Below are 27,134 nucleotides of genomic sequence, written 5' to 3'. Positions count from 1 at the left end.
ATTAATTGAATAAGACCCGCACCTGAAATTTTAAATAGGAAATCATGAAAAATGCTATAGGGCCTATGGGAATAAATAAGGTTATTATGTACAGAGATGATTAGTTGCATACTATGATGAATAGTTGTATACTTAGTGATATAAGAGAATGAAATCATTCGTTTTTGGCATCGAGAAGAATGAAAATATGGATTCATGGTGTACTAAATGGTGTCCCAGGTTCAGGTTGTCTGGGTGATAGGAGATATAATAAGCATTTTCCACACACTACAAATTTCCATATGAGGTTACCTCTCTCATAGCTTAGTATAAGAAAGGGATCTAGCTAAAAAGATTCTGCTAAATCCATTCACCTAACCCCAGGAAAATGGGGAAAACATACACTAAAAGGTCTCTCTTTTAGAAGGAAGCTCCTAAACGAGATACAAATTCCATTAAGTTTGAAAGCAAGTCGTTTTAAATTACTTAATAACAATTATAGAATATTGGCATTAAAAATAGATGTTACTATTAATAATAATATCCTTGGGTTAAATTGTTTTGTTTTTTTTTTATATATTTACCTAATGCCCACCAATCTACTGCTTTATTGTGTCCCTTGCTCTGAATTATTTCAGGGGCAAGATACTCAGGGGTTCCACAAAGAGTCCATGTTCTGTAAACAAATAAATATTAGGAATAAAAAACATGCTGAAAATAATTCTAAAAATCATAAAAAATACTGCTGCTAAAAGAGTAACACAAAATTACAGAACTTTTGAAAGTTAAGAAGTTTGCGTTTCATTCCATCTTTATTGATACCAAATCAAATATAATTTTCATAATCTAAAAATTTAATGATTTATATTACATCTTATTTGCATCTTAATCATACAGTAAAGGGTAAAATATTCATTCAGTATTATGTTTCAGCCACTCAAAACCAATTTAGCATTTTGAGTGGGATAATCTTGTATAAAATCAATGTATTTGAATGACTTAATCCAGTTATATAACGAAACCATTACATATAAATTCTCTTCAAAATTATAGTTTATGTGACAACCCATCACAAAATAAACAATAATAAAAAAATTTTATAAAAGTAACTGAAATTACTTCTTTACAAAAATAAAAAATTATCATGCAGTAATTTGATTACTGTTCCATCAATAAACACTCTTTGTTCAACATTCTATAAAGATTTTAAGATACACTGTACTGATACTTCACCATTTTGTACATTATTTCTACATTTACAATTTTTATATCTATATTATTCTATTGTCTTAAAAAGAATACAATGACTTATTTATTAATAATTTAGTGATTTCTTAAATTGTATTATGTTATTCTTTTATTTTTAGGTTATTTCTTTCTCACATCACATGTAAAACAGTAGTATTTTACATCTTGTAGCAGAAAATCACTGAAGAGACTAGAAACAAGTACAAAATGATAAAGTAAAGAATATTTTACCATCGTATAATTAAAGATGTTTATACATAAATTAAATTCATCTAACTAAAATGGTTTCAAATAAGCAAACATTTTAATTATTAAAAATAAATGGTAAATTAAAAATTTTAAATTACTTTCATACAGGTAACCAAAAAAATGGCATTGTTAAAAAAGAAAATTTTTTATTTAATTTTTTATTATTGAAATTTCAATCTGCTTCAAAATGCTCTTTTTGTGACTGAATGAACTTTTCCCACTACACGAAACATTTTTTAATTCCTGAAGAGAAATTTTGCCAAGGTTGCAGTAATTTATCTTCAACTTTTCTACATTACAAAAATGCTTTTCTTTGAACACTTTTTTCACATACAGGAACAAGAAAAACTTACACAAGATCAGGCAAATAAGTAGGTAAGGGGCAAACATTACTTGCCCCTTAACTTCTCAACAACCGTTTGGCACAGATGGCGGTATGGGGTGCAGAAACCAGTCACCAATCTTCACATCATCTGGTACTTTTGTCACACGATCTAATAAAATTTTCTCAACACATCCAGGCAGAAATGCTGATCCACTGTTTGTCCAGGAGGAATTCTTTGTGAACAAACCATTCACATCAAAATAGCAAATCAACAATGTCTTCACGTATGATCAAAACTTGTTGTGCTTTTTCTGGTCTCAATAAACTCTATGACTGCCATTGGCTTGATTATTGTTCGATTTTCAGATCATAGCCATAGCACCAACTCTCATCAACTGTCACAATTTTGGAAAGAAAGTGAGGACCATTTCAAAATTTGTCTTCAAAGCAGTGCGCATATTCAAACAATTACAGAAAAGAAATCTGTAAGTAACTGAGACTTCAACACATGCAGGAACACATTTCTGTTCAAACATCTGTTAAAAGTCATTAACAAGGACTTCCAAGACACACAAGCCAATTTATAAATCTGATGATTCATAAATTGCATTGTGATCTTTTTCAAGATCTTCAAAAAGTTTACCTAATTGTAGAAGGTCGATCAAATTTTTGTCTTCAAGTAACATCATTTGAAAAATGAAAACCACTAGTAAAACTATATTTTACTTACAGCTCTTACCTCAACTTTAAGAAACGTATTTTTCTTTTTCATTTTGAAGCATCACTACTGATTCAGCAACTGTTTTCCCTAAACGGAAACAGAATTTAATTCAGAATCACTGCTGAGGGGGTCTGATGCTGTTATAGATGTATAGATAGAATAGCAACTTGGGTGGCTAGGGGCCCGGGTGCTTACATAACCAAGACAAGCATTTTGGCATCAAGCCCTGGTTAGCCGAGATATTCGCTGTTAAGATGAGATGGATGTGTGGAGAACTCTGTGATGGAGCTGTGATGTGGGTGGGTGTAGGCATTGACCTCGCTCCCTAAAGCAGACCAGAGCAGAGAGAGAGGGTATATTTTCATTAGAGGCAATAAATTTGTGAATCTGTTACCTGATTTTTAGGTAAATCAAGATGACTTGAGTAAACTGAATTGTAGGACAAAACTGTCATTGTTGTGATCATTGTTTTTTGTGTTTAAAAACCAACAATATAGTATTTTTAATGTTTAAAGACTCAATCAAATACTGATCTGAGTGCGTAGGCTAATTCTAGTCAAGTACAGAAGAGTTTTTGTCAAACCTTTGGTGTAAGAAGGTGTGGGGATCATACTTCCACAAATTGGTTAATTCAATAATTGAGGGTTATAAGTTATGGTAGGTGGTCATGATTGGATGAGACCATACAAAGGCTGTGTACATATAGGTACATATACTAAGGCTGTGTACATAGGTTGTAAACATATACTGATGGAGATGTTTACAGAGGCTTTGCATCGGTGGCACACTGACAGAGTCCAAACTCATAACTGTGTTGTGTTATCAAGTTTAGAGGGTCTAAAAGACGACCTTCAGTAAAGAATCAGGCTAGGAACAGTAGGAATGAAATGGCAACTGGGATCGTCATAAGGTGGGTGCCTTTCCCTAAGAGGTCGCCACGATGCTCTTTATGATCAACCATCACAAAAATCACACATGTTAAAAAAGTACCAAAAAAAAAAACAAACACAGAATGCCTTATGAACATTACAGAGCAATACATTTAACTAACTGCCACAAAATACTGTTAGCTTACTGTATTTTGTAACAGAATTCATTAACTCCATTAACTTCACACACTACAAAATTCATTTCCATCTATGATTGTTATTAGCTATCTGTTATTAGCTGACTGTTACTGATTTGTTACTGTATGTTATTGGGTGCCTGTTGCTGAATTAACAAATAATTTATTTTTCACTATACAAATACTTGTATACTTTTTTTTGGTACTATTGATGACTAGCACACCGTATTTCATTGTTCAATGACATATTTTTGTACCATTGTTTAATATGAAAAAAATTGTAAATCAAGAAAAATAAAATAAAATATTTGAAGTTTTAAATCTAAAATAAAATAAATCTTTAAAATACAGATTTACGTGTGAAGATGTGTTTTAAAGGCAAAACTTATTTCTTTAAGAAAAAATAAAAATAAAAATAAAAAAAAATAAAAGGAATTTAATTCACATTAAGTAAGTTACTAACCTAGTTGTTCTGATCAACCAAAAATTACATTAAATAATTTTAAAAATTATTTATTTGTAATGTGTTTAAAACCAAATTTAAGTCTTTGTCTACCATAACTTTCCTGATATAATCTATACAGATTAAGATCATAGAGGGAGTTACAGTATATGTTCTTTAAAGAGGTAAAGAATGCAAGTCAACTAAATTTATTTTCAAAAATATAAATGGCAATATTGCTTTCCTTACTAGTTTTATTACATTGTAAATGGCTCTGAAAAATATTTTTCTGTAGTTTTCTTTGGACGAGACAGACAAATGTGGCAAATTTCTTTTTTGTTTTCCATGAAAATAAAAGAAATCATTCCTATACTACATTATCTATATAAGTATCATTTAACAAACAAAAAATTTTTGGCGTTATTTATTTAAGTAAAAACATGTTCTTTTTTTTCTAAAGCATACTACTACACAGACTTACTACACTTGTTTAAGAATTAATTACACATAAGAGAGAATAAGAAATTAAATTAAGTATAAATCACTTCATTTAAAAAAAATGTTTATATAATTTTGATTAAAATTTTTACAATAATAAAACAGATTTTAAAAAAAATTAAATTACCTGTCATTTAATTTCTTTGCAAATCCAAAATCTGTGATTTTTAAATGACCATCTCTATCAAGTAACAAATTTTCTGGTTTCAGATCTCTATAAACTACACTCTGTGAATGAAGGTACTCTAAGGCTACAACTATTTCAGTTGTGTAAAAGTTAGCTGAAATACAATAAATTAAAATAAAATTTGAGGTTAGAATTCGAAATACAATAATTAAATCCAAGAAATGAATTCAAGAATTTAATGCCTAAAGCAAAAAAAAATATAATTGTTATGTTAAACATAAAATGGTTTAATGTAATTGTTAAACTGTCCATAACAATGATTTAAACACATCTATATTATAATAAACTACAGGATGATTACAAATGAAATATACATTTTTGATAGCTAATTAAATACTTATTTTTAAGAGCTGAGATGATTACATAGAAGAATCTATAAGTTTTTATTTCTAAATGTTCAGTGTGTGCATCATTTGTAACACAACACAACAGAGATCAACATGGTAGTGTGACTTCGTCCCAAACACATATAAGCATATTCCAATCAACAGTAGCAACAGCATTTGTGATCCATTGTTTAAAGTTGTCAATATCAAACAAGAAGTGGTACAAAAACGTTGTCTTTTACACAATTCCATAAAAAGTAGTTGCAAGGCGTTAAGTCTGGACTACATGGTGGCCAAAGCATAAACACCATGTTTCTCTCACTTGCAAGGCCAATCCATTGTCTGGGAAGGCTTCATACAGATAATTTCTGACCTGTAAGTGCCAGTGAGGAGGAGCTCCATCTTGTACAAAAACGAAGTTGTCACTAACTATCTTCCTCGAGTTGAGGCATTAGCCAGCCATTTACTTAACATGTCCAGATAAATTACTCCGGTTACTATCACTTCGTGAAAAAGAATGGCCTGTACACCCTTTCACAAGATACACCACAAAACACGTTCACTTTAGAGCAATCGCGTATATGTTGTGAACTTTCTATCAGGTTTTCTGTACTCCATGTTGTCTATTAACTATTCCACTAATGTGAAATATACATTCATCACTGAAAATTAGGTGATGAAAATCGCCATTGTCATTTTCAACATGTTCCTGCAACTCCACACAAATATTTACGTAAGACTTTATTGTCAACATTTAAACTTTGTGCTAACTTTAATTTATAAGGCAACATTTTCAAATGTTTCTGCAGAATTTTCCACACAATTGGTTGAGGAATTTGCAATTCTAAACTTGCTGATCTAGTCGATTTGCCTGGGCTACATTGATACACATCACAAACACGATCAATTTGTTCTTCTGAAACAGAAGTTCTTCCAGCATTCTTTTTATACAGACAACTTGTGTTTTGAAACTGTTTATTCCATTCATTGATTGATTTTCTTGTTGGTGGTGATTTACCATATTTTGTTCTGAAACATCACTGCACGACAGTAACAGAGTTTGTTTTGGCTAATTCGAGCACACAAAAAGCTTTCTCTACTGTAATAGTGGCCATCTTTCCAGACTGGTAACATGACAAATCAGTGATATTAGGAGGAGAGCATAATATACCAACATAAACTTTAAAAAATTCCCTGTAAAACCATGTCATTTACACATACACCAGTTTAATTTTTTATAAGCTATCGAAAGTGTATATTTCATTTGTAATCACTCTGAACTATTGTGCATCATCAAATGATGATGCAAAGTGGCTTCTAGGTTTCTCAGTTTATCTTGATTCCAGTAAAGTCTGACATTTTTCCCTTGGCATTTCATCCATCTTGTGTTCTTAAGTTTAGCTAGTCCAAGGTAATAGTAATAAACTAATAAAGGTAGTTATTTTATATGGATTTCATTACTAGATTGTGGATACCAGTGTTCTTTTGTGGTTGGGTTTCAACTAACCACACATATCAGAAATGGTCGTCCTGAGACTGTACAAGAGTAAACTTCACTTACATTCATACATATCATTCTCTGAACTAATACCTTAGGGTGGTTCCAGAGGCTAAACAGAAAAAGAGAGCAAGGTAATAGTAATAAAAATAAATAAATGCTTTTAAAAACAGCTGTAGATCTAATGAAGCTTAATATGTCCTTTAAGTGCATCTGAGTTTTCTGTGATAATTTTCATAAAATATTATAATAGTATCCTTTGATTATGAGCCTAATTAATAAATGTTCATAAAATGGCTTAATGATGTAATTAATTTTATAATATTCATTTTTACATTATTGATACGCTAAATGGTTAGGAGTGAGGTCATATGCTCTCAATCGGGAATATGGCCAGTTTTCACTATCAGAGGCATGCAGTTCCAAACTACTGATGGATGCATTAATATGGTAAAAGTGAATAATACAGAATTATTTACCTACTAATATTCTCTTACCATTCTTTAGGCAGACTCAGAGCCAGAGGATACTGTGATAATATTAATAAAATTCTTTATGAAGAAAATCATGAAAATAGCTAATCCACCAACCTCTGTAACAATAGTGGTAGCATCTTCACCTTTTGTTTTTAAGGTTTGAATCTGAGTTGACCAGACTTTGTTCACGGCTAAAAAATTCATTTCTTTTATAATAAAAGAAGCAACTATAATTTGGCAATCAAACTGAAGCTTTCGAAAGAAAATAAACTGTTTAGTGCTGCCTAGACTTAATATAATAGCTGACTGGGTAAATCAAACCTTTGTAAAATCAAAATTTGGTAAATCAAATCTTTGTGCTCAAAACCAGCCTTTTTCAAAATTGTAACTCACTTCTTCCTCTCAATTACCAATTCTACCCATTTGTTTTTCAATGCAATTTTCATTCATCTTCATCATACATACAAAATTACAACCTACTGTCTTGAAATGTTCTTAAATTTTCAAAAATCATTTGGAGGATATCATCTTCAAACTGATCCCTGATGATCATTTCTAATCCCATTCATTTCAAAAAAGTCACTGAACATACGGTTCCACATCCTCATCTACGCCAAAACTATTTTCATTTCACATAGTTTTATTATTAACAATGTTTTATCCAACTGGTTTTATCTGTTTGTTTGGGAAGGGCTACATTTGGTTGCCTTTCAGTTCAGTCTGGTAGACTGTTTTGTAATATAAATCTTAAAGAAATATAAATAAATAAAATAATCTATTTATTTAAAATATTTTTGATTAATTTATCAACTAAGTAGAAGCAAATCTGTTAAACAAATTGTACAGAAATAACTAATAATTTACTATTTTTTTTTTTTGTTTTTAAGTAAGTCTAAATGCAAACCATTCACATTAAATTAACAATTAAAACCAATTTAATTTTTGTACAATCCATAACTAGCAAAAATTTCTAAACAGTGACAATAAATAACTTTAATAATACTAAAATGAAATGAAATTAAATAAGTGGCAAAAATAATGAAGGAGGTGACTGCACAGAGAAGAAAGTGACTCTCACCTTTGCAGAAACTCTAAACAACAATCACTTATTAATAGCTGTTGTCATCATGTATTTTTTTCTGGCGAGTAGAAAAAAATTCTCAAGACAGTGGAAACTTGTGAGTCTTAACAAAGAAAATCACAGTAGTAAGTAATAAAAAGGAAAAAAAATGTGTGTATATAAGTGAATTACACTTATTCCAATAAAAACTTACATGAAATTTTGAAAGGTTAAAATTCCAAAAAAATATATTTTGTATGAAATTGCTGAAAATTGTTTTCAAGAAAATATTTTGTTTAAAAACACTAAGTAAATAAATGGTTAAAATCTGCTTCATCAAGAAAAGTACACTAAAACAGTCATTATAATTTCAATATTTTAATACTAAAAATCACCGTAAATGTTATACTTTTAGTTTTTATATTTTCTTATTAAATGCACTATGAATGAGAAAATCTAAAAAAAATAGTGAATAATATTTTTCTCAATTAAGAGTTAGTTAGTTATTTACACATTTTTTTTTATACTGGAGACCTTGCCAAGAATGAAAACTGCCAATCAGTTGTAAAAGCAACTTAAAATCATTAAACCAAGTTAAAAAAAAAAGCTAGGAGTAGAATGAGTAATGATTTCCATCACTTTAAAGTTGCTAAAAACATTTCACGCAAAGTTGCATAATTTTTACAATATTTAATTTTTATACTTTAAATGTTTCCTTAAAAGATAAAACATAAAATCTGATAAATTATAACTGAAGCCTAGGTTTTTAAACAAAGTAGAAGTAAAATAAATTATTTTAGTCGGTTAAGGCTTTCTTGAATTAGAAAAATACAAGATATATTAAAAAACAGAGAAGCAGATAAGATCAGAATAACTAAAATTCTAATTAAGACAAATACTTTATTTTTAATGAATTGCGATATATAGCAAGATTTCCTGATCAAAATGAAAACAAAAGTAACATTTTATATTTCTAAGTATTTTAAAACCTACTTTACAATACTATTTTTCAAACAGTATTTAGTATTTTTTGAACAAAATGTTCTCATTAAAAATAAATATGCCGTTTACTCAGTTAAAATAATCATCAGCCTTAAATCACTTTTAATTCAATTAAATACTATTACTTATGACTAAGAACAAATCTTGTTTTGAGAATTCTGGATTTCAGTATCAAATGAAAATCTTGATAATATTTTAGTTAGGAAATCTCTACGTAAATGAATCATTAACGACTTCATTGATGTTCTTTTAATTGTTTCCAAATAATTTTAAATAAATTTTTTTATAACAGTGTAATGCACTATAATAAAAATCATGTTTCACACTTTAAATTACTGGAAATGTTTCTTCATTCAATTGAAGATCATGACCCAGTCTTTATCATTTGAAGAAGAGACTGGATCAGTCTTGAAACATTCTCAAAAAACATTCTTCCATAAAATAAATCATAAATTTTAATGGTCCATAAAATTTTTTTTTGTCTTCAGTCATTTGACTGGTTTGATGCAGCTCTCCAAGATTCCCTATCTAGTGCTAGTCGTTTCATTTCAGTATACCCTCTACATCCTACATCCCCAATAATTTGTTTTACATACTCCAAACGTGGCCTGCCTACACAATTCCATAAAATTTATTTTTTAAGATTTAATGTCAATATTTTTGTATTTTTGCTTTGAAAACATTTCTCAGTTCAATTTCCATAAGACTAGGGGATAATTAATTTTAAAATTACCAATAAGCCTAACACTCCTCATGTAGAAAAATGTAGAAGAAATAAGACAATTCTCTAAAAAGAAAAACTATTTTTACTTAATTTTAATTTAACTTTACTCCTTTTTAAGAATTCCAAACTGGCAAATAGCCAAACATTAATAGACACGAATAATAAAAAATGGCAAGTTAAAATTATCATGCAAAAGGTAAAAAAAAAAGAAGTATTTCAACTCTTACACAAAATTATATTATTGTATAATAACATAAATTCTACTAAAATAAAAAAATAAATAAGCTGTAAATAATATTACCTGTACTAGTTGTAAATCTTCCAGCATTTCTTAAATATGAAAAGAGTTCACCACCACAAACATAATCAAATAACATATAAATATGACTATTGTCTCTAAAATGCCACCGTCTGGAACAACAGAGTATTTAATAATAAACATTAAATAAATCTTTTTATTATACAATAAAGACATAGTATTGCAAAATATTGAATACATATTATGCACATAGTACATGTACTATACATATATACTATGTATATGTACCCAAAAATAAATGTGTGCAAATGTGTACTATTTTTTGAGTAAATAAATATATTCAAGGCTAATGGAAATGTTTAGTGACATAAAAAATGAATAAATAAATATTTGTGAGTAAATAGATAAATTCATAAATTAAAATAAGTAAATCAATTTTCCTTTATTCTTCTATCAAAATTTAAACAATACTGTTCAGCTCATTATTATACTTTAATAAAACACATGCAGTCTATGAGAATTTTTCAACTTGTTCCAAAGCCCCTTCTCAGTCTAAGTTTTACAAAAGGTAAAAGGCTTAGTCTATTCTATTTACTTAATTCTCGTAAAATTTTAGATATGTAATTAAATCTGTTTATGAGCATTTATTCAATTTGTAAAACCATTTCATCTACCAAAGTATATGACAAAAACAGTTTGGAATCTTCACTCTTTTGGAAATTTTCAATCAATAAATATTACATCCAAGAAAATTTATTTAAATTAAGTCTTTATTCATTTTTATGAGAAAAAATTAACTGTAACACAGAGTAAATATATAAATGATGATTTAACTGAAACAATTAATCATATTACTAGGGCTATCCAGAAAATAACTCACGTTTCGTTATTGTTCATGAAGAAGTGGGGGGGGGGGCACACCTTAGTGGTCGTTGTTAGCCTAAATTAGTACTCATCAAACTGTGCTACATGAGGCACTGTAACATGTCATGTTGATTTTTAAGTGTTTAAATGTGTGGCACTATAGAAAATACTGCCCATTGTGAAGAGAGATTGATTATTATATCTCTTTCGGCGAAAAACTATAAAGCCATTGAGATTTTTCAGGAACTTTATGATGTTTATAGGAAAGATGAAATGCAAGGTGTATCATATTTAAAAATGGCAGCTCAAATGTTCACAATGAAAAAAATATATGGCCGACCTAGTGTTCTATCAGACTAAATGGTAGTAGAAAGTTGATAAAAAAATTCGGAATAATCAGCGCTTTACCACTAATACATATTTTTAACAATTTATGGAGTGGGACAAACACACTCAAAAAAAACAACCGCAAAATGTCTGAAAACACTGTTAACCATTAAAATGATAGCTGCAGTTTTCTGGGATAGAGAGGAGGTAATTTTTGTTGATTTTGCTGAAGGAGCATGACACTACATTAAATGAAGAAATGTATTGTAAGACCCTAAAAAGACTATGGAGGGATGATGACTTGGGTTTGTCATCATCCATGAAGAATGTACATCCACGTTCAGCTCACTATACTCAAGAACTTTTGGAAAAGTTTGGATGGGAAATTTTCAATCGTTCTGAGTACAGCCCAGATCTGGCACTGAATGATTATCATTCTGTTCCCTTACATGAAAAACTGGCTGGCAACTAAGTGGCTCCAGGAAGGTGTCACTGTGTAGCTACAAAACCACACAACAAGATTTCTTGATGAAGAGATCAATAACTCACCCACAGATATGATAAGTGTCTCCATTTATTTGACGACTATGTACAAAAGTAGTCAAAGGATTTATTTTCAAATTGAATGAAATAATCTTTTTTCCAACAGTTGTTTTTTAATACCAAAACATAAGTTACCTTCTGGTCAATCCTCATATATGCACATGTATTAAATATTTACTGCACAATATACTTCAGTGATCTTATAACTAATTTCAACATTTCATAGACCAAATAAAGTTATTTTTATATATGTCATTATTAACACCACCACTTTAATTAGAAAAAAACTTTTTTTAAAAAGAAATTTATTCTTATTTAACCAAGAGAAAATTATTTTATGTAATCTTTATCTAAGAATAAACGGATTTCTCAGAGATACAAACTCAGATTTATATTATATTTTAACAAACATCCACTTTATTATTAATGTAACCTTAAGATTTCATTAGAATTTTATTATCAATCTTACAAAAATAAAACTACTTTGAAGCTTACATCGATTTTAGAAGATCATAAAATGAATTCAATTAGTCATTTTTATAGAACAATTACAGTTCTTAGATTTTTTTATTCTGTAATAATTTGTATTTTTTTTAAAGAAAAATTTACCATGAAAATGTACGATTTAAGATAAAAAAATGTATCAACATAATTATAAATGTATTTTAAAAAACGAAAAAAATTGAAATTTGAGAATAAACGGATAAGATTAGACGGATCCAAAATTCACTCCTAAAAAACCTCCTTTCAAACTAAAGAGACCAGAACCCCATTCTAATTCAACAGTACGTTATAAACGAAATGAAACTAACTTCAAAAATATAAAACTATGCAATACACCAAACTTCAAGAAAATCCAAAATAGGGTGAGAATGTACACATCGCCCAGTATGTAGGTCAACAATACGAAATTTTCTATCCCGAAAAACTTGCAATTTTGTCACCTCTGCCCAGAAAGTCCGATTTAAACTATTTTTTCAAATAAAATAACTTATCTTTTTATTACATTTCATTCACAGAATATGTCAGTCCCAGAATACTGGAAAGAATCGCCACTATTATGTCAAAGGCGTAAACAAAAGTTCATATTTATTAATCGCATCGTCCTTTACACAATATGAGGATTGTTATCGCTTTCTGATGGCTAATTACAATTTAATTGAAAAATCCTGTTTTTTTTTCTAACAAATTCTAAGAAAACTACTTTTAATTAAATAAACATTTGTTTTCTAATTATTTTATCAGTCAAAAATTAACTTTAAAATGTAATCACAAATATGCCGAACTTAATATCGGCGGACGGCAACAGTAGCAGCTCAGATGTTAGCGGGAGCACAGTACACGCACGCGCTGGTACAAGTGTCACTCCCGCCGCGCAGTTCTCCCACCATAGCGGCGCTGTGCCCCCCATCATTTTCAGGCTCCAATAAAAGAACGTGCACGAGAGTGAATTTTCAATTCATCGTCGACCACCACCTGGAGAAGACCAAGAAGATGGATGAAAACAGAAGTTTTCTTCTGGCCGCCTCAACGTGGGACCTTCCGGCGGATACCAATATACCCGCCGGACCAGCAGGCCTAGCCGGTCCGCCGAGGGAGCCGCTGGACGCGGACGCTACCTTCCCGCACCAGCTCGCCGGCGGACTCAGCAGCAGGAACCGGCCCAGCGTGGGATCGCTCGGACCATCTCGGCCGACCCGACACTGCGGGGCCATCATTGCCACGCTGTAGCGGGGACCCAACTGCAGCTAAGGAGAAGCCCAGTCTGATTTCAGTAGACGAGCCGCGACTCCTCGACTACAGCCCAAGTCGACTTCGCCGGAGACCACCTTCCGAACCAAACAGCTCTTCTCAGAACTATCTCAAAAAACGACCCTTTTCGGGGCTACCATAAGGTTATAAATTACAACGAGCCGTCGAAGCCAATCGACAACAACAATATTCAAGGTTATACAGTGCCACGTGCCGTCGAAGCCGATCGGCGACAAAAAATAAAATAGATAAATTATCCGAAGCCACCAAAGAAAATAAAAACATAAAGAGTATAGTCCAACTGATAGTAAATATAATAATAATAATAATAATATTATTATTATTATTATTATTATTATTATTATTATTAAAAAAGAAGATTAGATTTCATGCCAACAAAGATTTAAACTCCCAGTAGAATAAAATCTAGATGATTCAACTGATAAAAACTTACTGTATAGATATTAAAAAAACAAGTTAAAATGTTTTCAAATGTCAGTATTAACAAATAAATAAAAAATAAAACAATTAATAATAAAAGTGAATTTATTGAAAAATTAATATAAGAAAATTACGTCTTTTTTTCTCGATTATCCTGAGGTAATTTTGAATTACGTTAAATGAATTAATTATTCATGTTAGTTAATTACTTAATTTATAATCTATACGACGCTGATCATATACTAATAAATAATAATGTGTTCACTAGTTATAGTTTTACAAGTATAAAAATCATGGCAAACAGACAAGTATAAGATTCCACATCCATTAACAGGTGAGTTATACGATTATACAAAAGGAATCAGTTTTTTACAAAAAATAAAATTAAAAAAGTCGATCTTGTTTTATTTTAAAAGAATAATTTTCATGTTCTAATTTTTTCTCATTGATTGATATTAATTAAAACTACAAGTACTTCATTTTACAAGTACAATTTTGCTTGATTGATCTACTTTAACGAGAAATCTCAATTATATGAATCCATTTTATAATAATTATTATCTTAGATACAGATTAAAACTACGAACACTTTCTAGAATCATAATCAGGACTTCGTTTAAAAGCATAGCTGCGCAAGTTTATCTAATTTTCATAATTTTTTTTTGTAATAGTATAAAATTTACACTATTAATTACTTTTAAATATTAATGAACTAAATTTAATATATACTTACAGGTTGACAATGAAAGGATGTCTGACTTGTTGTAATATATTTTTTTCATTTTTTACATGTTCTACTTGTTTTAATCGAATAACATCATTAATAGCAAGTATTTTCATAGCTGCATACGAACTTGTCGATTTTTCACGACAAAGGCAGACTCTACCAAATGTTCCCGTTCCTGAAACATTGAATAATTATGTAATTATAAGAAACAAATGTTTAAAATAATATTTTTAAATAATTTATTATATCTGTATTTACATTATCTTAATTTTCCTTTACCTGTCAAACACATGAAATGCATTTCATACGTAGCCTTTTATACAGAGTTTCGAATATGAAGGTATTATAAGTCACATTTGATTATACATAATAATATCATTTTCAAAGTACAGAAACAACAAAAAAACAAGAATTACATCACCATAAAACTCATATTAATAGAACAAACCTGGTTTTTTTAAAAGACAGTAAACAGAAAGAGATATAAAAAAAGCGTTAAAAAAAGTAAAAGTTGAGATAAACATTAAAGCAAATGCAATGCTTAAAAAAATATGAGTATCATTAATCTGTTACTAAAGACTTTTTTTAGTCGGTTAATTATACGATATCATACAACTTAAATTACAATTTCGTGTGTGATTTTTCCAGAACTCGGCCCTATGTTGCTATTAATTAAACATCTACGTCCAGAATGCATCGGTAATACGGTCATTTAAATTTATAAGACAGACCTGATTGCTTTAAATGGACCTGAATTTGTTGGGGGGTCTGGATCGACCATCTACTATGTATCGATCATCTATTATAATTGAACATCCAAAACTACAATAACAATCACTTAACCGAAAGTTTTATTTTATTTATCTACTTCATTACATACAATACAGTGAAGTGAAACCAAATTTATTTAACTTTGTTAATGTAAAATGTTTATATGAAATTTAAAAAAAAAAAACAGAAAAAATTAGTGTACTTAAACACATTTCTTTAAAAAGAAGAAAATGAACTTATACGTCAATATTTTAGACCCACAGTATGTTTCAATCTTATCAATATCATTATTAAAATAAAAAATAAAATCCACAGTTTTAATAAACTTTAAACTAAGTAGAAAAAGTCATGTTTTTACCAATCATACATTTAATTACGAAATAAAAATAAATTCTAAATAATTTATACTGACATTAATAGATAAATTGACTGACGTAAAGCACAATCATTTAATACAATAGGTCTAAAAATACCATTAACAAACTCAGTATTATTTTCAATTTTAATGAAACAACAGACTATTTAGTTTAACAAAGTGGCCCATAAATTAAAATGAATATATTTTAACAAATTATGAAGCGTAAATAATGTAACATCGCTTCAAAAACTTTATTCATAATTCTATCGAAAAATAATAGCCATCAATTACTGTAACTGACCATAACTGCAGATAAATGTATATACATATATTTTTAACATTTATTCTGACGACGCAAATTAAAAATAATCTAAACTCAAATGCAAATTTCAATTGTTATTCAACATCAGAGGAATTAATATTAAAAATAATAAATAAAAAACAAATACTTAAATAACTGTATTTATAGAAGAAATAAAGACAATTAATTCTATTAAGTAAAAAATAATATTATCTCCAAGTAATAAGTAAAGGTTGACTTTACCATTTAATGCTATATATAACATTTATATCCGACTCACCTTTGCCAAGGGCTCAAAGTGAGCTTTTATAATAAAAAAAATTAGATGTGGACACCAGATACATGACTTCCTTGAAAGCCTATTAAATTACATATACACATTTTTAAATGTACATAAAATTTTATTTCACTAATAGCTTCTGAATTTTTTCATATTTGTTTTTTATTGTTATTGAATTATTATTTATTGTGAATTTTTTTTACAATTAGAGGTTAATAATTATTAATAAAGCAATATATTTAATTTAAAAAAAGTTAAAAAAAAAGAGATGAAGTCGGATTCGAACCGACGTGCCTTCCCTTGTAAGATCCGAATATTTCATTAATTAAAATTTTTGGCTATAATTCTGGAATCAATAAAGATAACTACCACCTATGATATATCGTTGCAAAGCTCTCAATGAGAGCTAAGAAAAAGTCCAAAATCCAAACTGTTTGGATTTTGGGCTTTCTTGGATACTTTTGGTCCAGCCAATTGCAATCAAAAGGAGAGGTGCACAACTAGATGTTACAACAGACCTAAATCCAAAATTTCAACATTCTACGGCTAATCGTTTTTGAGTTATGCGAGATACATACGTGTACGTACGTACATACATACATACACACGTACGTACAGACGTCACGCCGAAACTAGCTAAAATGGATTCAGGAATGGTCAAAATGGATATTTCCGTTAAAATCTGAAAACCGAAATTTTTCGCGATCACAATACTTCCTTCACTTCGTACAAGAAAGTAAAAATTAATGCTTTGGAGTTCAAAATATTTTTAAATTAGAATTTTATAAAAGCGTGACAAAATCCTTTTCACGCATTTAAAGTTTTGATCTATATAACTATAGAATTAATCTGTTTCATGGATAATAAAGCCATGAAAAAATTTAACTGAAAATAATCGCAGAGAAGATGAACGAAAAGTATGCTGCTATACATATAAATTTGATCAATATCGATCCAGATCAACCAAAATAGAATGAAAATCTATCTGTAGAAGTTCACAAAATCAAGAGAAAGAAAAACTTTAAAAAAACGGTGTACGTAAAAAATAAATAAAAATAGCCAAAAAGTTGACTGGTTGTGGTTAACCAATAGGCTACTGTAAAAAAAACCCTAAGAAATATTTTAGAAACCAGTAAAACAAACCACTCCTAATATTCTCCTACCTAAATTAAGTTATTTATTTAAAAATACACTCTAAACTTCAAAATAATATTTAATATTTTCTGAGTAAGCTGCGAGAGCTCCGATCAAGTCATTGCGTTAACATATGCAGACTTGTTTCGTTTTCCTTTATTTTTAAATCAGCTGAATAGTTACCGAATGGGACAACTGTGTAGAGACAATTCCGCAAACATCAGGTTTGAATGGGCAACGATAAGTAGAAGCTTTTGTTTACGCCTTTATCCAAACCAAGAATAACAAAAAATAAAATATTTTATATAAACATAAACCGTACAAAAATAATATAGAATTTAAATTAAAAAAAAAACAATGTAAAAAGAAATTACAAACATAGAAAATTGTAAGTGTAATATACACGTTATATTATGAGATAGAACATAAAATTGCTTACTGAATACCAAAACAAATTATTAACTTTATTAATAATTATAATAACATCTTTAAAAGTTATAACAATGTTATTGAAGAACAGCGTGTATACAAATAGGCTGTCAAAATTGTATTAAGTTTATGTAGATATCAATAGTAGTTCGTTTAAAGTATAATTAAAGTTCATTTTAAGTTCTTTCAAAGTTTTAAGTATAATATTTAATTTAAAGTTACAGAAACTCTTTGTTATAAAACCAATATTGATACAACTAATTTTGCTAAATATATTGTGGGTAACAAACCCAAATTTAAACAATTTAAATGTTTTTAAATATTATATTTTTCAAATAATAAATTTGTAAAATAAGTAATATACATAAAACAATAAGTTGATTAACGAGTAACTGAAACTAGAGAATTATATAAAAATATCAATTAAACATAGAAGCACTTTCACTATTTAAATTAAACCCTTTTATATTCCATTTAATACAGAATTTTGTCATAAGAAACTTTATTAGGTTTAGCTGTAACATTAATTAATCATTTCATCATTAGTTTAAATAATCTAGAAAAAATGGACATAAACATATGAACTTCATGTTTTACTAATTTTTTAAATATTTAATCCTATTACGGCAAAAATAGTAAAAAATGTTCGGTTTTTTTAACTTTAACTTTATTTAACTTTAGAAAAAAGTTTATCAATCTCTTAAATAATGATAGCTTACTCCCAAATATTAATGATGGTGTACCTGGACGTCAAAAATGTATTCAACTGCATAAAGTGGCCAGCGATCCTTCAAGAGTTGAAGAAGAGGAGTATAGGTTGTATCAGAAGTCAGGGCATATTCGACTGAAGTATCAAGTCAATAGCTGAAGACGGGCTGTGAGTTCCTTACGAGGAAGGGTATTCCACACGTTCCCTGTTAGGACCACTCCTGTAGAAAATGGTATACGATGGTCTCCTTAACCTGGACTGGCTTGAGGGCGTCGAACCGGTGAGCTACGCTGACGACGTGGCTCTAGTTGTTATAAACAAAACTTCGTCTATATGGTCTACTGGCAAAGGCCAATAGCGCTACTGAAATCGCGAGGATATGGCTGGAAAGGGGCTGAGAGGTTGGCCGTGGAGAAGAGGGCCAACCTTATCACAGCCGGAAAGATAAAAACTGCCCCTTCTGACCGTTCAGATAGGCGAGTCGACCATAAATCCAGCTGCATCGGTCAAATAACTAGTTGCATGGCTAGATAGAAGCAAGAATTTCACGGTCCACGTCCTCAAGACGTAAAAAAGGTAGGGTAGGTAGCGTCAGAGCTAGCTAGGTTCATGAGAAACGTAGGAGGTCCGAGAGCATCAAAAAGGAGGTTGTTATCAACAGTGGTGGAGTTCACGGTGGAGTCAGGTTCTCTGCGATTGTATGGGGTTTGGACATATTAGCTATTCCTAATGTTACGAGATAAGCTGCTTCAAGTGTACTTTTATCAGTACCGTTTGATTTATAAATAAAAGCAGAGTATGTATTTTTAATTCGAAAAATTCCAAGGGTTTTTTTTATGATCCGGATATTTAGTTTCCAACTGTCAAATTAATCTTCATGATTTCATGCTTTCATCGGAGAGGTCTTGAAAGCAAACGCACTGTGGCTTTCCATCCAATGAGGTAAAACAATAATTTAAATAACTATTATAATACAATCTGGTCTTTTTACCAATCAATTCATTGGATGTAGATGGCTCACTTCGTTTTTTCACAAATTTATCCATTTTGCATAAGAATCTAATTGAAAAAAAAAACAGTTAAACCACAAAAAAAATCGAAGCCTCAATTACCATTATTTTCATTGAAACTACGCTTTAAAAAAAATTAATTAAAGGCACCTGACCCATGCTTCTGATTCGAAACTAAATTGACGTTCTGCAAACCCTTACACCTCTTTTATACTGCTGACAACAAGACATGTTCAACCACATCATATGCGTGTTCGAACATTACGCTCTCACATCGAATATTATGTAAGCACACCAGATTACAAGACCACGTACACATCAAGCTGAAACCAGTAAACTGCCATGTTTGTATTCTTCAAACACCCGTTCATACCCGTCGCTATCAGAGCGGCGAAATAGTTTTAACTAGGTTTTACTGGGGTGTGGTTGGGGAGGGTCGCGAAATATTTATTATATATCTTTTTTTTTTATTTTTTGGTGGTCGTGAAGCTAAAAAGGTTGAGAATCCACTGCATTCGAGCAAAGCGGCTGCTTTGCTCGAATGACAGACCCAACATTTATAAGAATAATGTAGGAGTTTTTTCCATAGTCAAGTTTCTTTTTGTTAATATTAACATCCCATCTCTTTATATCTTAGTACAATTAATTATTACTTTACTTTTTCCAATTGCTATACAAGTATATATTAAAACAACAATATTAATGAAATACAGCCTACAGCATTTTATCATAGGAAAGACTGTCGCCTAAAAGTCGTCTCTGTTGTTAATGCATCTAAGACTGTGCGATCCACCCGCATGTGTACAGCGTGCTCCAGAGTAATACCGAAAGAAAGGCAATGGGGCACGCTGTAGCAGGGAGACGGGTTTTAGTAGGTGACAGCCCGACACTGCCGTCTGTGCGGGCAAGCGGCGGCTGGCAGGCGTTTCCCTCCTCCAATGAATAAAAAATAAATAAATAAAATACGATAAACAGTTTTTATTCATCCTCTAACGGAACGAATATAGAACGATGTAGTTCGTAAATAAAATGTAGTCCTTGAACTACAACAAAACCATTGGATTTTTAAGGTTTTATAGTTTTGCGTGATCTGTTATACAGAATAAAATTATACATTTTAGAATAACTGTGGCACGAGGTACACGATACATGAAACTATTCGGCGTGTTCTACGAATTATTCCATGTATCAGTTGTGATTAATGTAATGTGAATTGTATAACAGTTATTATGAGTAAAGAAGTTAATCTAAGATAATTAAAGCTATTATTAATACGGGTTATTACCGATCATATTTTCACAAATTTTACATACATACAAATTTTTTTCTCAGTCAAAATTATTATTTTCGCTTTATCTAACTACTCATTTTAATAGGTATATATCTTAATATCCTAAGGAAATTTTCGACGGAGGAAATTAATATAGCATCATCAATTAATTGTTATTACACGCACCTCTAAATATTTCTCAAGATAAAATATTCAAAAATTATCGTATAATCAATTCATAAATGGGTTTTACTCTATTAGGTACATTTCAAGAGAAAGCTACCTATTGTAATGGGTACCTTAATTCGACTTCCGGAAAATTTTGACATATCTTCGCGTTTCACATCCCCCAGACCCCAAAACTACCGTTAGTTCAAACGTTTATATATTCATTTATCTTTCTCTCTCTCTCTCTCTCTCTCTCTCTCTCTCTCTACATATATATATATATATATATATATATATATATATTTCACTTTCTTGTGGACACGGTAACTGCCGTAATTTTGCGCCAATCACTTTCAAATTGATACATAAAATATAACGACCCAAAATCTCGTTCGAGTTTGTTAATAGGCAAAATCGGACCCATGGGAGTGGAAATGGAAGAGGAGCTTTTTCGAAAAAGCAAAATATCGCTATATAACTTTCTTATTAAGTAAAATATCGAATTCGTTTAAAGTTCCTACTATTCTTTGGCCAAGGGCCTAAATCGTATCTAAGTAAAGGTTTTTGATATCAACTACCATTGGCCCAGCGGGTGGAAAAAATGGGGGTTCGAAGAAAAAAAATCATATATCGCTTATAAGGCACTGTATCGAATCGATTTAAAGTAGTCGTTAGTCCTTTAAACATTCATTACCTAAAATATTTGTCTGAAAAAAGTTTTGATATGACCAACCCTTACGGCAAGGGATGATCAAACTGTTGCTGGAATTTTAAGAAGATTAATGGTATGCTAAACATGTGAAACTTTTTTCGCATGCAAGCATTGTTGTATTCAGTAAATTTGATGTTTTCTTAATTTTAAGGTGGAAATCTCTTTTATCCCCTACTTAGCACCGGTGAAATCTACCTCCGCCTTCCGGCGTGCCAATAGGGATTGTTTTATTTAATAAGTAATAAATTATTATTGTTATTTTATTTATTATTTTTCTTAATAATATTATATATATTTATAATATTAATAATATTTTTTTAAATATTTCCCTCCAAAAATATGTGTGTGTGTGTGTGTGTGTGTGTGTGTGTGTGTGTGTGTGTGTGTGTGTGTGTGTGTGTGTGTGTGTGTGTGTGTGTGTGTGTGTGTGTTGTCTGTAGTAGTAGTAGTAGTAGTAGATATCACTAAGAATTCTCTGTTTTAGCAAGTTATCAAAATGAAAAATAATCTTCTTAAATTATGTGTAAGTGGGGTGTTAAAAATTAGTAAAAAAATCCACTTGAATATTTCTACTGGTATTATCTAGTCTGAAAATAACTACAAAAGTTTTACAAACACTAAATTATATTCTTAAAGTTATTAGATAATTTTTTTTAAATTATATTTATTCATCATTCACACTCGTAGAAGATGTTTCACACCATCCTTCATGTTTTACTGGTAGAAAACATGATACTTTTGAAAAAAAATTGAAAATTTTTTATCGTTTAAAATTAATTATTGCGTATTTTAATTAAATTTGTACCAAGTGAATTTTCTTCTTTTCCTTTTTACATTTTTAACTTTAAACAATATCCAATGATTTTTATTTATTTATAATTACCTATTTATATTTAATGATGTATTAAATGATTAAAAATTTATTTAATTATTTTTTTAATATTTTTAAAATTACTGAAAAATCACACGCTGTGCTTATTGTTACTTTTCAAGCATAATATTTTTATATACTCTTATACATATGTTATATATACTTTTACAGATATATACTTTTTTAATATGTAATTTTATTTAATATTCCAACTTTATAACTTACAAAAAGGTAATTTTATCGAATTGAAGATAATATCGACTACCATCCGCACTTTGTACTGTTTAAACAGAATTGTCATATGCCCAGTATCATTCGCGTAACTCAGCGATTCCCAAACTTTATCGAGTCGCGGCGTCCTTTTTCAATTAAAATTTTTCCATGGCGCCCTACCCTAAGTAAAAGTATGACTACTCGTAAGTAAGATATAAAAATAAATAAAACTTGTATATCTTCATTATTTTTTTACTTTATTAATATTAAATTAATAATTATAAATATCTATATTCAATTAATTATGAAGGTTTTACAATATTTCGCGGCGCCCCTGTGAAGAGGCCGCGGCTCCCTAGGGCACCGCGGCGCACAGTTTCTTTCTTTTTCCTGTTTAACCTCCGGTAATTACCGTTCAGATAATACTTCAGAGGAAGAATGGGGATGATATGAGCGAAAATTAAGTGTAGTCTTGTACAGTCTCAATTTGACCATTCTTGAGATGTGTGGTTAATTGAAATCCAACCACCAAATAACACCGGTTCCACGATCTAGTACTCAAATCCGTGTAAAAATAACTGACTTTACTAGGACTTGAACTCTGGAACTCTCAACTTCCAAATCAGACCGCGGCGTACAGTTTGGAAATCGCTGGCGTAACTGAAAAGATCAGTATGATTCAGTCTCATAAAATGTTATGAGAATCTATGCCACACGTTATCCTCTTCGCAACATAGTTTGGTAAAATTAAAAAAAAGCGATGAAAAGTTTTTAGAAAGGAAAATAAAGATAAAATAATACCCTTATCTTCTTTCTCTCATTTTATAATTATATTACCACAGAACAAAATACACAACCAGTTATACGACGTCAGTTAATTATATCCGTTATTATATTATTATTTTTAACTGAAACCCCAACGACCAAAACAAAATACAAATAATAAGAAATTCAAATTCATTTAAGTACTTAAAAATATAACTTTTTTTAGAACTTATTAAACTTAAATTTAAATGAAAATACTTTTGTTCGGTCTAATTTTATCGCTATTGTTGCGATAAGAATATAAAATTACGGTATTAGTGAAGAAGTACTGCATTAAAGGAATGGAAAAAGCCGAAAAGAGTTCTGAATAATGATATGAATACGCAGACGAGAACGAGAAAGCAAATATGAACAGAAAAGTTAAACCTCGTAGCAAAACATCTTTTTCATTTATATTTCATATGTTTATAAATAAATATAAGATGATTATTTTTATCCTAGTATAAAATACAATAAATCTTATCGTAAAATACATTTTTATTAAGAAAACTGATTGCTTGTAGTAAACAGTAAATCTTTCTGGTTAACACCCATAAAAGATAACGGAGAAAATTATTTTAGAGATCTGTTATAAACAGAGTTAAAAATAACACATATCATGTTATAATGTAAGGTTTTGAATCGGTAATAAATTTCACAAGAGTAAAGGCACAGTCTATATAGTAAGAATAAATAAAATGAAATCCACCTATATAGAATACGTATGAGAGATAAATAGAAAAGAAGCGCCCACCACAAACATATCACGGAAAGGGGTTCAAACGAACACTGTGGACTGTATTTGCCAGTAGGACGAGAAAAAGAACAAGCGAATTTATAGAACAGAACAAGAGATGGTGAAATTTAATGGAGGATATAATACTTAAGTCTGGCGCCAATACTTTAAGTTACTATTAAGCGTAGTTCAAAACGTGTATATCCGATTCACAGACGTCTTAATCTCGATTAATATTGTACTACACGTTCGATTGAAAGAAAAATTTTTAATGTAGGCACCAGATCTGCAAAGCGACACTCGTTATCATTATTCAAGTTTATTTTTGTTATAATATGTTAGTTATATTTTTAAACTTCGCTAATAAACTACGTAAGAACTAGTCAGGACGCAGTTAAGTAACATTAATGACTTAGGCTACATAGTACAGTCTCTTACATAAAAAAAACTATCATCCTCGAATTATAAATACCCATGCATTAACGAATATATTTTATTTTTTATTTGGATAAATTAAGTGTATGTACACACACAAACACATGCAAAGGTGTGAGTGAAATAAACATAGATGTACGTACAAATTTACACACGTAGGTATCTATGTACTAATCTGTGTATATCTGTGTGTACTTTTATATATATGTTATTTGTATATCTTTACGTAAGAAACACCTCTCTTACATACTTCATGAAAAATACAATTAACGAATGTCAGGAGTAAAATAATATGTGTAATTAAGCTTAATTCATTGCATCATTCATAATGACCACATTTATCGATATAATTAAATTATTATTAGCGACCTAGATTTATTTTTAATTGACGTGTTCATGCAAGCGCTTCTTTTTATAACATCTTTTAATATATTTTTAGTAAGTTACACATATTTTTAACTAAAATTATACTTTGCTATTGCTCAAAAAGTGTTAAAAATTGTATTCCAATACACAAAACAACAATTTTCTCTACGCAAAACAACAATTTACTCTACGTAACAGTTCATGAATTATAAAATAACCTAAAAATGACAAATTTAAAAAATTTTTAATTTTAGATTTTATTAATCGTCTATGGAACAGAAATAATTACTATTAAACTTCGTTATAATCTTAATAAAAATACTTTTAAATTTGTTATTAATACTTTTTTACAAGTAGTAGTAGTATACGAACTGAAAAAAAAATAGTTCGTGCAATATGTATCACAATACACAGACAGGAAAGAGTCTGGCTGAACATAATAATTAGGGGTTTTTACCCCGTAGGTGAATGAAGGTACATATAAACAGGTTAATGTACTAATAAAAAGAAAATCCTGTTGGTAATCAATAACATTTTACAAACAACAGCAAAAAACTGGGTAAATTTTTAGTATATTTCATATTTAAATAAGGTAAATATTTCGTAGTTTAAGAAATTTGAACTTAATTATTGTTTAGTCATATGTTCAAAAAATTGCTTAAAGATTTTCCACCAAATAAGCTAATTTAATTTTTTAATTTTGCAAATTCTACGTTATATTTTTAATTTTTCATGTATATATATACGCACACACAAACAATCGTATATATATATATATATATATATATATACGATTTTGCGTATATATATATACGCAAAATCCACAGTCGATTATAAATTTAAAAAAAAACTTGGAACATTTTTTTAACCACAATTCTTTCAATAATTTAATTTTAAAGTAATAATAATAAGTAAGTAATAATAATTTACTTTCCTATAAGAGAAAAAGAAATTAATAAAATCAGAGTAAAGATTAAAATTAATGAATGTAAATATTGAGTTTAATCTTTTTTTTAAATAAATTAAAGAAACAAATTAATCTTTCTATTTTACTTAATTTAAATATTCTATAAAATTAATATAATGAAAGATAAGTAATGAAATAATGTAGAATTAAATAAAATAATTATTATTGGCTAAAATAATAATAACAATAAATAAGATTCGCTCGAGGGATAACTAGTAAATGAGGTTGGAGATAAAAGAATGAAGCGCACAGCAGGACGGTACAACTTTATTGGAAGGAGAACCCGTTTCGTACATCTAAGCCTGTAAGCTACATTTTATTTTTCACTAAGAATAGTACTTTCAAATCCTGTCGCACGAACTCCTTAATTAAATAGCTACTGTTAATAACTACATACCATACTCAAGACTACAGATACATTTTTAAGGGTAGTATCTCATCCTCAAATAAATGATCTACAAAATATCGAATAAATAAGGAACGTAATCTACAAACATTAATTACTGAATGGTCAAAAAAAAATCGCACGCATATATCTGGCATACTTTCTTATTTTTTTAGTTGCTTGTAAACGACAAAACGAGAACTTATCTTTCGCATTAACTGTAAAAAACGTAGTTATCCTTCACAGTTTATCAATTTTTTAACAACCCCAATAAAAAATGCTTTACAATACTATCATTAACGCTAACAGTAAACAAGGCAATGTGAAGATAAATTACCAGTAGCAACATAAAATCTGTAAATAAAATACAGTTAGGATTATATAGCTAAACTCATACAAAATAAATTATTCACAAAGATTTCTGTTAATGTTAACTTTTATACATTTTATTTGACTATATACCTCTAAACTCTCAGGAAAAATAAATTAAGATCAGCTAAT

The 27,134-nt window shown here is 29.5% G+C and overlaps 1 protein-coding gene across 2 annotated transcripts in view; it reads right to left on the bottom strand.

Moving 5' to 3' along the window:
• Nucleotides 1-27,134, bottom strand: part of Pka-C3 (Protein kinase, cAMP-dependent, catalytic subunit 3) — a 277,829-nt gene that overhangs the window by 12,455 nt on the left and 238,240 nt on the right. For both annotated transcript variants that reach the window (XM_075355538.1, XM_075355539.1), the window contains 4 exons: nt 14,721-14,889; nt 10,103-10,212; nt 4,656-4,809; nt 564-655 (listed from right to left, as the gene is read on the bottom strand). In XM_075355538.1, the coding sequence (XP_075211653.1) occupies nt 564-655; nt 4,656-4,809; nt 10,103-10,212; nt 14,721-14,889 (525 nt within the window). The remainder of the gene's footprint in view (nt 1-563; nt 656-4,655; nt 4,810-10,102; nt 10,213-14,720; nt 14,890-27,134) is intronic.

The sequence above is a fragment of the Lycorma delicatula genome, chromosome 2, assembly GCF_047948215.1.
Source record: "Lycorma delicatula isolate Av1 chromosome 2, ASM4794821v1, whole genome shotgun sequence".
NCBI classification, from domain to species: domain Eukaryota; kingdom Metazoa; phylum Arthropoda; class Insecta; order Hemiptera; family Fulgoridae; genus Lycorma; species Lycorma delicatula.
The sequence above is the reverse complement of the archived record's forward strand: the minus strand, read 5'-3'. Positions and strand labels throughout refer to the sequence as shown.